Raw genomic sequence first — 15,522 nt, forward strand, 5'->3', positions numbered from 1 at the left:
CACAAAAGGTGCACATTATTAAAGGCACACCTTCATTTTTTGAGAAAATTAAAGGCTTTTAAGTGTGCCTTATGATGCGGAAAATACGGTAATTCAATGTCCAAGTGTACAAAAGAAGTGAGTGAATGTGCAGCGATTAGAAATTGGACCGATAAAACAGGATGGAATGTCAAAAAAACAGCAGAAAAATCTGTACTTTTTTTTGCTTCTTTTAAATCACAGGTGTCAAAGTCAAGGCCCGGGGGCCAGATACGGCCCGCCACATCATTCTATGTGGCCCGCAAAGACAAATTGTGCATCAAATTCTTGTGTCATTACTAGAATTGCAAATTGTCTTCACTTTTAATAATCTTTTTTTTTAAATATTTGACCAGTTTTTACTCATCTGATTTGAAAACGAGTTATTTGTCAGTTTGTTTTGCAGCTTTTACTGTATATAATATGAGGTGCTCATACATTTATTTGGGTTGACAGTTATAATGGCCCTCCGAAAGAAGCTATGACTACAATGCGGCCCGCGAAAGAAATGAGTTTGACACCTCTGTTTTAAATAAACGGATTGTGTAAACATTCACATATTGCAAGCTACTTAAGCCCACAGAGACAAAGAGAAATGATCAAATGTCCACAATCTCATCTCCACATTGTATGGCAGAAATCTCCTGTGACTGTCCACCCTGTTTATTGTTTCTATCACTGAAACTCTATAAGAGACCTGCTGACTTGGCCAAAATGACATGTACGGGTTCTGACAATAAGATTTTTGTTCTTGAGCAGTCCTGAATTACAAAGTGACTGTGTCAATGGTGCAAGAGGTGATGAGACAGAACTTCAAAGAGAAAATCTCGTGAAAAATGTGAATTCACCAGAATGAGTGAGTAAATGCTATCTGAACACAGGTCAATCATAATTTGTAAGGATTATTGCCTTCTTCTATTAATATTTGACTGCCGCTTTAAATTGTATTAGGTGTCATTTATTTGATTCAATGCAGTGTCATATTGTAATTGCAATTCTCTATTCCATTTAAAACCCTTTAGGGTGCAACCTGTTTTTTTTTTTTGTTAATTAGGTTTACAAAGTGTGGCTATAAAAGAATCCTTCTAAATTAGTAAAACATGTGCACTGGCAAGTGGATAGACACGTAGATGCTTGCAAATACTGTATATAAAAAGGATGTCGTACAGTTTTCCATGACGACAACAGGAAATTGAGCTGGCTAAAATAAGCAGACAGCTGCCATTACATCAAATTGACCCTGAAATACTGTAAATAGAAGAAGAAGAATGCCTTTATTGTCATTTTACAACTGGTATATAACAAAATAAAGACATTCCACCAGTGGGAAGTGTGGCTCCCACCAGGGAGTGGCTGCCATGCAAGGCACTGCCAGGTGGCACTGGGAGCAAATTAGTGCTCAAGGAAACTTGAGGGGTGAGGACTGAACCCACAACCTTCAAGTTGGGAGACAATCACTCTACCACTGAGCCACACGGCCTTGTATATATACTTAATCGATATAATATACATACTTGCCCTACTTTTATTTCAAAATTTACTATAACTTGGAATAACTTGTTCCAGAGTAACAATCAGCATCATAAAAGAATATTAGAAAATTGGTAAATTTATTATTCTTAATTATTAACTGTATAGACAATGTTTTGAAAGTAAAAATAGTCTTTTTAATTGCACGTGTAGAGTCAGTTGCGTCTCTGGAATGTCTGTGATCATGAGCCAAATACAGCAACCACATAAAACTGCCCATTTCCAAAATTGGCAAAACTGGCATCCCACTTAAGTCAGAGGTGTATTAATGTAATATGTACTGTATGTATGCTGTACGCACACGCACACACAGACACCCAGTGTGTGCGTGCGTGTGTGATGTCTGTATGTGTGTGTGTGTGTTTGTGTGTGTGCGCGCGCACGTTTAATTTATTTTATAAAATAATTATTCCATCCATCTTAACCATCAACCTGCATGGCAACAGTGAACAATCTCTTGCTGCAAAGAATACCTTTGGATCTTTGACTGCAATGGGAATAAAGGGAATAAAGGGGAGGGCCATAAAAAAGGTTTCATCTTGAGGTCACAGAAGTTGTCTCAGGGACCCAATTTTACGTTACTCACTCAAAGGAACAATTCTTTCTCAATTTCTCTCCCTCACACTTTTTCTTAGTTTCTTCTTTTTTTCTTCTTCAGGAACCTTTTGAAGATGGGTTTGCCAATGGTGATGAGCTGACCCCAGCTGAGGAATCTGCAGCAAAGGAGGCTGCTGAATCTAAAGGAGTTGTCAAATTTGGCTGGATTAAAGGAGTTTTGGTTTGTTGTCTTACATATCTTATACATATCAGGCAGGGGGAGTGGGAGGATTTTAATCAACAAATTAAACCACAAATTAGTATAGATTAATAGGAACAATAAGAACAAAGTCAGTCAAAAGCCAAAGAAAAAAAAATACACCAGTATCAATTTTAGGGGGAAAAAAGTGACGCAATGCCACCATTAGGTAATCTGGAGCCCTGTTATAGAGGCATGACAAACATTTTAGTGAAGAATATGCCTTTAAGTTAACACCCCAACTATTCACAGTTGTTACAATTGATGTTGTGACATCATTATACATGTTGTCATCACTCAAACTGTCAGTTCAAACAGTAGAACTGTGGCTGTATGTACAGGGTCCGCCAAAATGATCTGACACATTTGTAGCTTTAATAAAATGCAAATAAATTAAAGGAACAAAAAAGTTTTTTTTATTTTTGAAAAGTACATATGATGCCGTTTTGTTTCATTTCATTTAAAGTCCCAAAAAGTTAAAGTCCCAATGATCATCGTCACACACACATCTGGGTGTGGTGAAATTTGTCCTCTACATTTAACCCATCCCCATGTGATTTTGATCCATCCCCTGGGGGAGAGGGGAGCAGTGAGCAGCAGCGGGGCCGCGCTCGGGAATCATTTGGTGATCTAACCCCCCAATTCCAACCCTTAATGCTGAGTGCCAAGCAGGGAGGCAATGGGTCCCATTTTTATAGTCTTTGGTATGACCCGGCCGGGGTTTGAACCCACAACCTTCCAGTCTCAGGGCGGACACTCTACTACTAGGCCACTGAGCTCCGTTTCGTTTTCGAATAATGTTATTTCGTTTTGTTTCAGTTGCTAACATGAATTGGACCGGTGAGCATCGCGCTTTCATTGTTGAAACGTTTATCAAGAACGAATCTGTAACTGCAACACAAAGAACGTTCCGTTTGCGCTTCAGACTTTGTAGACATGATCCCGTACCTGCTCGAAAAACGATCTTGTTATGGGTTACTAACTTCAGAGCCAGTGGATCAGCATTGAAACGAAAAAGAAAGAAATTGCTGCTATTCCCCATGAAATGATCCGCAGAGTTATGGACAACTTTCGTGAACGCCTTCGACAGTGTGTGGACAATAACGGCTCCCATTTTTAAAACCAAATGAAACAAAATAGCATTATATCGATTGTCCTTTATGTCAACATAAATGCGCGCCGCTGACGGCGCTTGCACTTCAAAATATTCCACAGGCCCATATAACGATATATAAATTAGATATCAAATAACTATTATATAAGCAATAATGTTATCAAACCATCTGTGTCACTCCAAATCATTAAATCCATCGATCGTCCTTTATGTCAACAATGCCAGCCGGATGCGTGCAAGCTGACGGCGCTTGCACTTCAAAATATTCCACAGGCCCATATAACGATATATAAATTAGATATCAAATAACTATTACCGTATTTGCCGGTGTATTGGTCGACCTTTTTCGATCCAAAATCGACCGAAAAAAAATCAACCTCGACTTATACACCGAGTCATAAAATTTAACTTCGTATTCATCGCTTCAAATGTGATGGTAACCAAGGCCGTTTCTCATGCATCTCATTGTGCGTTGCACTTAGAAAATTTGAACCGGGCGGCGTGCGCGAGTGCGCGGCCCGCTGAAAGTCGAATGAGGCGCCGCGATCTCCTCCGCGGTGCTTATAAAGTGCCGATCCGCTCGGCTTGGAGCTATTTCCGGCCTCCCGTTGGTGCCAGGCGGCGTGCGCGAGCTCGCCGGCCGCTGGAAGTCGAATGAGGCGCTGCGATCTCCTCCGCGGTGCTTATAAACGGCCGATCCGCTCGGCGGGGGCTATTTTCGGCCACTTGGCGCGTGCGCACGGCCTCCCGGATGTGCCGGGCGGGTGCGCGAGCTCGCCGGCCGCTGGAAGTCGAATGAGGCGCCGCGATCTCCTCCGCGGTGCTTATAAAGTGCCGATCCGCTCGGCTTGGAGCTATTTCCGGCCTCCCGTTGGTGCCGGGCGGCGTGCGCGAGCTCGCCGGCCGCTGGAAGTCGAATGAGGCGCCGCGATCTCCTCGGCGGTGCTTATAAACAGCCGATCCGCTCGGCGGGGGCTATTTTCGGCTACTTGGCGCGTGCGCACGGCCTCCCGGATGTGCCGGGCGGGTGCGCGAGCTCGCCGGCCGCTGGAAGTCGAATGAGGCGCCGCGATCTCCTCGGCGGTGCTTATAAACAGCCGATCCGCTCGGCGGGGGCTATTTTCGGCCACTTGGCGCGTGCGCACGGCCTCCAGGATGTGCCGGGCGGGTGCGTGAGCTCGCCGGCCGCTGGAAGTCGAATGAGGCGCCGCGATCTCCTCCGCGGTGCTTATAAAGTGCCGATCCGCTCGGCTTGGAGCTATTTCCGGCCTCCCGTTGGTGCCGGGCGGCGTGCGCGAGCTCGCCGGCCGCGATCTCCTCCGCGGTGCTTATAAACAGCCACATGCGCACGGCCTCCCGGAATTTGAACACATTTCGTCAATAAATTTCGCATATTGAATTTTGAAGTTTAGTATAATGCAACAATTGAGCTCGACTTATACAAAGGATATATCATAAAATCGTAAATTTCCGTCGAATTTTAGGGGGTCGACTTATACACCGAGTCGACCTGTACACCGGCAAATACGGTATATAAGCAATAATATTATCAAACCGTCTGTCACTCCAAATCATTAAATCCATTGATCAAATTCTTCGTCCTTTGTCAACAACGCCGCGCGTGCGCGCTGACATCAGCATCGTCGTTATTCCACAGATCTAGTATATAGTAACTATATTGTAGCGTTAACAAAGTACAAGGAAAGACGTGGGTTTGGTAAACGGCTCTTTATTTAACAAAACAAACTTCCAGGCGTGTAGCGGCGTGGACTTCCAGCCACGGAGGTGGAAGAGAGCTCCATAGAATAGGACCGGGCATGTGTAAAAGCCATGTCCGAGCCCCATCCACCGTCCCCGGACAGCCACCGGGCCGAGCGCCGGCCCCCAACTTCCATCCACGGAGGTGAAAGAGAGCTCCGTAGAGTAGGACCGGGCGTGCGTAAAAGCCATGTCCGAGCCCCATCCACCGTCCCCGGACAGCCACCCGGCCGATTGCCGGACCCCAAATTCCATCCACGGAGGTGAAAGAGATCTCCGTAGAGCAGGACTGGGCGTGCGTAAAAGAGATAGTTTTTCAAACCTTCTGTTTCACTCCAAATCATTAAATCCTTCAAACTCTTCGTCCTCCGTGTCACTTACAAACAAAGCCGCTAATGATGCCGGTAGTACGTGGGGCCCTTAGTCATCTCCGTCATCCCGTGATCGAATCGTTGTCCTTTATGTAAACAACCGCCACGCCGCAACGCTGACGTCACTTGAAATTCAAATTACAAAAATCCCTTGCTACATCGCGGTTCGTTTATCGTGGTTTCACCTTTTTTTTTTTTTTTTTTTTAAATTTTGAAAATTTGTGAATAAATTCACATAAGTCGCTCCTCAGTATAAGTCGCCCCCCACCCAAATGAAAAACAAAACGCGACTTATAGTCCGAAAAATACGGTATATAATATATATATATATATATATATATATATATATATATACTGCTCAAAAAATTAAAGGAACAGTTTTTTATCAGGGTATGGCATGAATTCAATTAGACTTTTCTGATAAGATTTTGGTCAGGTACATGGCAGAGGGGGTTGTTAATCAGTTTCAGCTGCATTGGTGTTGATAGAATTAACAACAGGTGCACTCGAGGGGCAACAACGGGATGGTCCCCAAAACAGGACTGGTTTTGCAGGTGGCCATTTCAAGTTCCTTCCTCCTGATCTTTTTTAACTGTTTTTCCATAAGTGTTGGTTTTAGCTAGAGTCATTATCACGACTGGGAGCATGAGGCGATTTCTTAACCCTCCTGAAGTTGCGCAGAAGATTTGATGTGTCTCCCAGTACAATCTCCAGAGCATGGAGGAGATTCCAGGAGACAGGCAATTACTCTAGGAGAGCTGGACAGCGCCGTAGACGGTCCTCGTTCCATTAGCAAGACCGATATCTGCTGCTTCATGCAAGGAGGAACAGGTTAAGCACTGCCCGAGCCCTACAGAATGACCTCCAGCAGGCTACTGGTGTGAATGTCTCTGCACAAACAGTCAGAAACAGACTTCACAAGGGTGGCCTCAGGGCACGACATCCTGTAGTGTGCCCTGTACTCATTGCTCAGCACCGTGGAGCTCGATTGGCATTTGCCATAGAACACCAGGATTGGCAAGTCTGCCACTGGCGCCCTGTGCTTTTCACAGATGAGAGCAGGTTAACCCTGAGCACCTGTGATAGACGTGAAAGGGTCTGGAGAAGCCAAGGAGAGCGCTATGCTGCCTGCAACATCATTCAGCATGACAGGTTCGGTGGTGGGTCAGTAATGGTCTGGGTAGGCATTTCCATGGAGGGACGAACAGACCTCTAACAGGCTAGAGAACGGCAGTCTGACTGCCATTAGGTATCGGGATGAAATCCTTGCACCCATAGTCAGACCCTACGCTGGTGCAGTAGGTCCTGGGTTCCTCCTGATCCACAACAATGCCCGGCAAGAGTATGCAGACAAAATCTGGAGGATGAAGGAATTGACACAATTGAATGGCCCTCACGATCACCTGATCTAAACCCGATAGAAAACATCTGGGACATAATGTTTCGGTCCATCATACGCCGCCAAGTTGCTCCTCAGACTTTACAGGAGCTCACTGATGCCCTTAGACCAGGGGTGGGCAATTCATTTTTACAAGGGGCCACATGAAAAAACCTCAGTTGTGTCAGAGGGCCACACCTACGATAACTTAAACCTGCTAAATTTTCTTCCATTGTAAAATGCACAAAATTATTTATTTTAAATAGCTGGTACTGGTAATTAGAAGAATACAATTATTCTGTTTATATTTATAATTAAGCTGTGTGAAACTGTTGTGTATAGGTCAAATAAAACACAATCATTAATCAGTACAATTTATTCTTAACTTCTTTAACTTTTCCTCAACTGACAAAGCCGCTGCATCTCTGGGTTTGATAAAAAGTCCTTGTTGGGCTTGCAGTTTGGCTAGCAATGCATCAGCCTCTGTTGCGCGCTGTTTATCAGACAGATGTATTTTTTCTCATGCTTGGTCGTGTAGTGGCGACTCAAATTATATTCTTTAAACACAGCGACCTGTGTACCACAAATCAGGATCAAGGCTTTACCTTTCATTTCTGTAAAGAAATACTTGGCAGTCCATGTCTTGTTGAAAACACGGCGCTCCTTGTTAACTTTTCTTTTCTGAGGGTCAGCACACATTTATTTCTCGGGCAGCATTACTTCTCATTGTTCACCTTCACGCACAGCTCACATACACGTACGCTCCACGGAAGTGCGACGCCTTTCAAAATAAAAGTAAAACAGTTGTATTGCACGCACGACACAGATTCTTTTTTTTTTTTTTTTTTTTAATTAAGTTGTAATCAAATATAATTTACGATTGGCCTCATGCGGGCCGGACAGGGAAGCACAAAGGGCCGGATGTGGCCCGCGGGCCGTATTTTGCCCAGGTCTGCCTTAGACAGATCTGGGAGGACATCTCACAAAACACCATCCGTCGTCTCATTAGGAGCATGCCCCGACGTTGTCAAGCATGCTTACAAGCTCGTGGGGGCCACACAAGATATTGAAAAGAATTTTGAGTTGCAGAAATTGAATTTAGGCAAAATGGACAAGCCTGCCATATGATTTTTTCACTTTGATTTTTGGGGTGTGTATATACTGAGCCCTCTGTAGGCTGAAAACTTTTATTTTCATCAAAAGATGTGGCGCCCTTTGTTCCATTAAACTGTCCATATCAGTATAGATATCCCCCCCAAGAATTCACCATTGAAATCTGATGTTTTCAAAGTGTTCCTTTAATTTTTTTAAGCAGTATATATATGAACAGATGTGTCCTGCACATTTTATCCTAAGTAACAATGACAAAAATGCAATTTGAGTTATCCATCCATTTCGAGGACTGTATTTCCCGCACCATAAGGTGCACTTAAACGCCTTTAATTTTCTCAAAAACTGAAGGAGCGCCTTTTTGATGCTTTTAAATGATTTGTCCTTTTTTTTTTTTTTTTCCCCCCAGGTCCGCTGTATGTTGAACATATGGGGTGTGATGCTCTTCATTCGTATGTCCTGGATTGTGGGTCAGGCTGGAATTGGTGAGATCACATTGACATGGAACGAATGGGTTAATTTCATTTTGAGGTAATGTCTTAGCTTCTTTTATGATGGTCAACCACAGGGGTCAGGTTGTGCCAACAGCAGTCTAAGCAGGGAGGTCTGGGCTTCCCCAGCCATTTAATCCAGCGCTTCGGGCGAGGTGTTGCCAGATGAGCTGAGAAATCGTCGCACCAGCGTCTCCTAGCTATTATTTAGGGCCTCGTTCCTGTGGGGTATGCCAGGGCCAGAACACTTCAGCAAAGCCCAGGAGTCGTTCAGGAAACATCCAGGAGGAGACATCCAATCAGATGTCTGAGCCTTTTTATCTGGCTCTTTTTGAGCAACGGCAAGGAGCAACGGCAGCTACTCTGAGCCTCTCTCAGATGACTAAGCTTAGTGTTGCACCAAGTAGCTGCACTATACTGTGATATTTAGCTGGCAAAAATGACTCGATACTATCATTTTGTCCGTCCGTACTTGGAAAAATAAAATGCAGTGCTAGCACTTCATCTCTGTGTTACAAGGGGCTGGTTCCCAACATGTTGGTATCCAAGTCACACATGCTTCCTCTAAGAAACTTTGAATGCAGTTAGTTGGGTCTCGACCTATGATGGAATTACTCGCGTCAAACCTGGAAACAAGTTGATTCTGTATTAAAGCAGGTCGAAAACTTGTGACATGTAGGATATGTGCTTTTAAAGCAGTCATTTTATTGTGTTCCTTCAATATTTTTGGTTGTGGTTATTGTACCGTCAAGATCTAATATTGGCCCATGCCTCCTCCAGAACAAGAGGGTCAAACTTTCTCAAGAGTACCTGTATATATACTACAGCTAGCTATACAAGTTTGAATTTTAAGAATCATCTACTGCAGGGGTCGCCAACCTTTCTTAAACCGAGAGCTACTTCCTGGGTACTGATTAAGGCAAAGGGCTACCAGTCTGACACACACTTCTGAAATAGCCAATTTGCTCAATTTGGCTTTCACTATGTGTTATTGTCATTTCCAGTTCACATGTAAGTGTGATTTTAACAAGAATAGCAAAACAGTCAAACCTTGGTTTTTGACCACAATCCGTTCCAGAAGGCGGTTCGAGAAGCGAATCGGTCGAATTCCGAATCTATTTTTCCCATTACAAATAATGGAAAATTTTTTAATCCGTTTCAAGACAAAAAAACCCGTATTTTTTAAGCATTTTTTCATTTGCTCATATTTGTCCGATCGCGCAACTGCAGTGCAGCGCTGAACGCGCAACCGTAGCGCGTCGCCCACCGCGCAACTGCACCGCGCTGGTCGCGTTATTGTGACAGAGCCATCGCTTAAATTTAGAAAATATTTTTAAAGTCCTAATGTACTTTGCAAAATTTGAGTGGACCTCAGTGCGCAGGGAGCTTAAATTGGTCCGATTGTGCAACGTCTTTGTGTTTTAGGATGGCTTTACTGCTCCCATTTGCTTTCTTTGGAGGCATGATGAGGGGTTAATATAATCCTCAAAGTAACGAAAATACAATAACAACGGAGTCAGTCGGCATCCGGGCCGCGCGGTCGGGTTTTCTAGGGTCCTCCCGGCTCATCTCGCGAGGTTCGACCTCCGAATTTTGTTCGACAACCGAAGCAAAAAATCTTGAATTTTTGGTTCGAATTCCGAATTGTTCGAGACCCAGGACGTTCGAAAACTGAGGTTTGACTGTAAAATAGATAGATGCAGCTCACTGACAAGTGCCACTATTTGAGCTAATTTTAGAACAGTCCTGTGGGCGACTCATGCGGTCCTCACGGGCGACCTGGTGCCCGGGGGCACCGTGTTGGTGACCCCTGATCTACTGCATATTAGTTGAAGCGACAGAAGCTTAGTAACTGTTGTAGCGTAGTGGCCTGCTCAGTGACACGTGGCAGGCTTTACCTAAGTAGCTTGTCTCTATAACCACATTTTAATTCTCACACAGATCTCTTGGTTTTGGGGCAGCTTTGATGAAGCAATTCTAAAGATAACACTTTGTCTTTTGCAGCTCTATCTTGCTTAATTGTTGCCATGGCCACTGTAGTGACTACAATCACTGGACTCTCCACTTCTGCAATTGCAACCAATGGGTTTGTACGAGGAGGTATGTGTTGAATTTTTTTAATTCCAGTGAAAGGTATCTACGGTATTTTTCAGTAATTAGAAAAGCCATTATTTGAATAAATTGTTTTGATGATGACAAAATTTCGTTCAACACGACTTTTTGTCAGACCGATACCAGTACTCCGTTCTTTAGTCAACGTCATCAATATGAAGCACCGATACCACTCGTACTTTTGAAATATCATAGTCATTTTCCCCTCTAAACACCGACAGCCGTTTGATTATAAGAACCGTTTGATTTTTATGGCTGCTTTATTACAATGTTACGAAACAGCTCGGATTGCTCTTGATTTGGAAAGGGGGAAGTTCGTGGAAGCATCTCATCCACACAGTCACTCACAGGTCAAAGAGCGTGACCGAACACAATAGTAGAACAAGTTCATTTTATTTACTTTCTCTCTTCTATCCAATTCACATAGCATCAAAATGACAATCATCAATCCATCTGATATTGCCATCTGTGTATTGCTTCTCTTTCAATAAAATGTCAACAGAATTCGATGTGTGTAGAGAATTCTCGGTGATGGATGGTAAACGGACCCCTTTGGCTGCCCAACAGCATGCCTGGCCTAAATTAACGTAAAAAAGGGCCCGTTCAGATGCCAAAAAACGCCGTTCCAAAAAAGAAAAAAAAAGACCAGTATACAACATGCTATCAGGGTATTATATATATATTTTTTTATCAAAGTTTTTATTTTCACTTATACTTTTTTTTTAATCTTGGCAGTTTCGGTCCTCCATGAGATAGGGGCTTTAACCTCCAGTGGGGTTAAGATCAAGGGATGTTGTTAATATGTCAACTGTGCGCTTATGAAGCCTTTTGAAACTCAATGATTAAGGCAGTGGTTCTTAACCTCGGTTCTATCGAACCCTAGGGGTTCGGCAGAGCCTTCACCAGGTCCGAACACACCTGATTTATAAATTCGTGATAACGCATATCTGAACTGGTCTCACAAAGGCAACAGCAGAAGTCACACTGATTTGCAGGTTTGTAATTTGTTGTGAGTTCATGCATTGTGTTGGTTTTGTCCTTTGAGCAAGGTGATGTTCATGCACAGCTAATTTTATGCACCAGTAAAAAACATCTATGTCTTGAATTTGAAAAAAATACATTTTATTTTTCACTAATGAGGGGTTCAGTGAATGCGCATATGAAACTGGTGGGGTTCGGTACCTCCAACAAGTTTGAGAACCACTGGATTAAGGGCTATATGAATATATTTGACTTAACTTAAAAGTATGTGTTAATATTGATATTCATCTTTGTGAAGACACTGATCATGTTATCTCTTTTGATAATTAGGAAACAGAATAATATCATACGCAACACTATTTACTAATTTAAAGTTTTCTATTTTAAGTCTCTGCTAGTGTTCATATTTTTAAATGATTACTGTAAACATTTCACGAGTGCCCACATAATTGCAGTATGTGCACTTGTACCTTGTTATAAAAAGTTATGATAATAAGAGTTCTAAAAATACATTTACAGTATTGTACCTTGTTATAAAAAGATTTGTTTTAAAAACATATTTACAGTATGTACACTTATACCTTGTTATAATTTTTTTTTGTAATAATAAGAGTTCAAAAAACATATTTACAGTATGAATACTTTAGCTCAGTGGTTCCTAACCTGGAGGTTCAGTGAATCGGTCTCAGGGGTTCGGCAGAGCCTCCACTGCGCAGGTCCAAACACACCTGATTTATCGTGTAAATTCATGATGACACATATCTGAACTGGTCTGAGCAAGGTGATGTTCATGCATGGCTCATTTTGTGCACCAGTAAAAAACATCTATGTCTTGAATTTGAATATAAAAAAAAAAAAAAAAAATCACTAAAGAGTGCTTCGGTGAATGCGCGTATGAAACTGGTGGGGTTCGGTACGTCCAACAAGGTTAAAAACCACTGTTTTAGCTATATCTACATATGTTACACACGCACACACACACACACACACACACACACACACACACACACACACACACACACACACACACACACACACATACTTCATATTTATATTATTTATACATTATTTTCTGTATGTCATTTATACTATTAATATAGTATTTAATGTTTTAAACTTATTTCATGTTCTAATGATAACATATGCACCTATATGGTTTAATATACATTTATTGATTAACAAAAAATGTATGTATCTTAAAAACGGGAGGATGACACTACTTCGCGAATTTTTACCTATCGCGGGTGGTCTTGCGATAAACGAGGGATTACTGTATATATATCAGGGATGAGAATTTTCTGCGGACTCATCGTCAATTGCGGTTCCAATTATTCCACAGACCCATATAACTATATATAAAGTACAGGACGGTCTCAGAAAATTAGAATATTGTGATAAAGTTCATTATTTTCTGTAATGCAATTAAAAAAAAAAAAAAAATGTCATACATTCTGGATTCATTACAAATCAACTGAAATATTGCAAGCCTTTTATTATTTTAATATTGCTGATTATGGCATACAGCTTAAGAAAACTCAAATATCCTATCTCAAAATATTAGAATATCATGAAAAAGTAAACTAGTAGGGCACAGGTGTCAAACTCAAGGCCCGGGGGCCAGATACGGCCCGCCACATCATTTTATGTGGCCCGCGAAGACAAATTGTGCATCAAATTTGTGTGTCATTACTACAATTGCAAATTGTCTTCTCTTGTAATATATATTTTTTTTAATAATTGACCAGTTTTTACTCGTCTGATTTGAAAACGAGTTATTTGTCAGTTTGTTTTGTAGCTTTTATTGTATATAATATGAGGTGCTCATACATTTATCTGGGTTGACAGTCATAATGGCCCTCCGAAAGAACTACAATGCGGCCCGCAAAAAAAGATGACTTTGACATCTACTAAGTAGGGTATTCAACTAATCACTTGAATTGTCTAATTAACTCGACACACCTGCAAGGGTTTCCTGAGCCTTGAAAAACACACAGCTTGGTTCAGTAAACTAAATCACAAGTATGGGGAAGACTGCTGATCTGACTGCTGTCCAGAGGACCATCATTGACACCCTCCATCAGGAGGGTAAGACACAAAAAGAAATTTCTCAAAGAGCAAGCTGTTCACAGAGTGCAGTTTCAAAGCACATCCACAAAAAGTCTGTTGGAAGGGGGAAATGTGGCAGGAAATGCTGCACAACCAAGAGAGATGACCGCAGCCTTAACAGCATTGTGAAGAAGAGTCGCTTCCAGAATTTGGGGGAGCTTCAAAGACAGTGGACTGAAGCTGGAGTTCAAGTATCAGAAGCCACTGTTCACAGACGTTTCCAGGAAATGGGCTACAATAGCCGTATTCCCATGGTCAAGCCACTTCTGAACTCAAGACAACGGAAGAAGCGTCTGACTTGGGCTATGGAAAAGAAGCACTGGACAGTTGCAGAGTGGTCCAAAGTCCTCTTTTCAGACGAAAGCAAGTTTTGTATTTCATTTGGAAGTCAAAGCGCCAGAGTCTGTAGAAAGGCTGGAGAGGAGCAAAATCCAAGTTGCTTGAAATCCAGTGTGAAGTTCCCACAGTCAGCAATGGTTTGGGGAGCCATGTCAGCTGCTGTTTTTTGTCCACTGTGTTTCATCAAGTCCAGAGTAAATGCAGCTGTGTACCAAGAGATTTTAGAGCACTACATGCTTCTGTCTGCTGAAAAGCTCTATGGAGATGATGATTTCATTTTCCAGCATGATCTGGCACCTGCCCACAGTGCCAAAACCACCAGTAAATGGTGTACTGACCATGTGGCATTACTGTCCTCGATTGGCCTGCCAATTCCCCTGACCTGAACCGCATAGATAATTTGTGGGGTATTGCGAAGAAGAAGCTGAAAGACACCAGACCCAACAATGCAAATGAGCTAAAGGCTGCTATTGAAGCATCCTGGGCATCCATAACACCTCAGCAATGGCACAGGCTGATTGCCTCCATGCCACGCCGCATTGATGCAGTAATCCGTGCAAAAAGATTCCCAACCAAGTACTGAGTGCATTAATGGACATTTTCAAATGTTTGATTTTGTTTTGCTGTTATAAATCTTTTTTTTTTTTTTTTTACTTAGTCTGAGGAAATATTCTAATATTTTGAGATAGGATATTTGAGTTTTCTTAAACTGTATGCCATAATCAGCAATATTAAAATAATAAAAGGCTTGCAATATTTCAGTTGATTTGTAATGAATCCAGAATGTATGACATTTTTGGTTTTTTAATTGCATTACAGAAAATAAAGAACTTTATCACAATATTCTAAATTTCTGTGACAGTCCTGTATATTTCAAATAAATATGACATAAATAAAGGGATTATCGAACCATCCGTGTCACTCCACATTATTAAATCCATCGAAATCTTTGTCTTCTGTGTCACTTATAAACAACTCCGCTGACTCGGGAAGTCAGTGGATCCGGCGCTGACATCAGACCTTTTGTCAGTTGCAGTTCCAATTATTCCACAGGCCTATATAACTATATAGAAACTATATACCAAATAACTATAACATAAACAAGTTTATCGAACCATCCGTGTCACTCCAAATCATTAAATCCATCGAAATCTTTGTTCTCTGTGTCACTTATAAACAACTCCATTGACTCCGGAAGTCAGTGGATGAATTCAGACGCAAGTCAGTTCCAGTTCCAATTATTCCACAGGCCTAGAGGGCCCTCATGCGGTTTAGTCTGAAAATAACATGTGAATTGTAAATACACTACTCAAAAAAATTAAAGGAACAGTTTTTTATCAGGGTATGGCATGAATTCAATTACATTTTTCTGATAAGGTTTCGGTCAGGTACGTGGTAGAGGGGGTTGTTAATCAGTT

The 15,522-nt window shown here is 42.0% G+C and overlaps 1 protein-coding gene across 2 annotated transcripts in view; it reads left to right on the forward strand.

The window, feature by feature from the left end:
- slc12a2 (solute carrier family 12 member 2) overlaps nucleotides 1-15,522 on the forward strand; it is a 114,864-nt gene that overhangs the window by 36,504 nt on the left and 62,838 nt on the right. For both annotated transcript variants that reach the window (XM_049738637.1, XM_049738636.2), the window contains exons 2-4: nucleotides 2,207-2,326; nucleotides 8,485-8,560; nucleotides 10,571-10,666. In XM_049738637.1, coding sequence (XP_049594594.1) covers nucleotides 2,207-2,326; nucleotides 8,485-8,560; nucleotides 10,571-10,666 — 292 coding nt within the window. The remainder of the gene's footprint in view (nucleotides 1-2,206; nucleotides 2,327-8,484; nucleotides 8,561-10,570; nucleotides 10,667-15,522) is intronic.

Source organism: Syngnathus scovelli, chromosome 13 (genome assembly GCF_024217435.2).
Source record: "Syngnathus scovelli strain Florida chromosome 13, RoL_Ssco_1.2, whole genome shotgun sequence".
NCBI classification, from domain to species: Eukaryota; Metazoa; Chordata; class Actinopteri; order Syngnathiformes; family Syngnathidae; genus Syngnathus; species Syngnathus scovelli.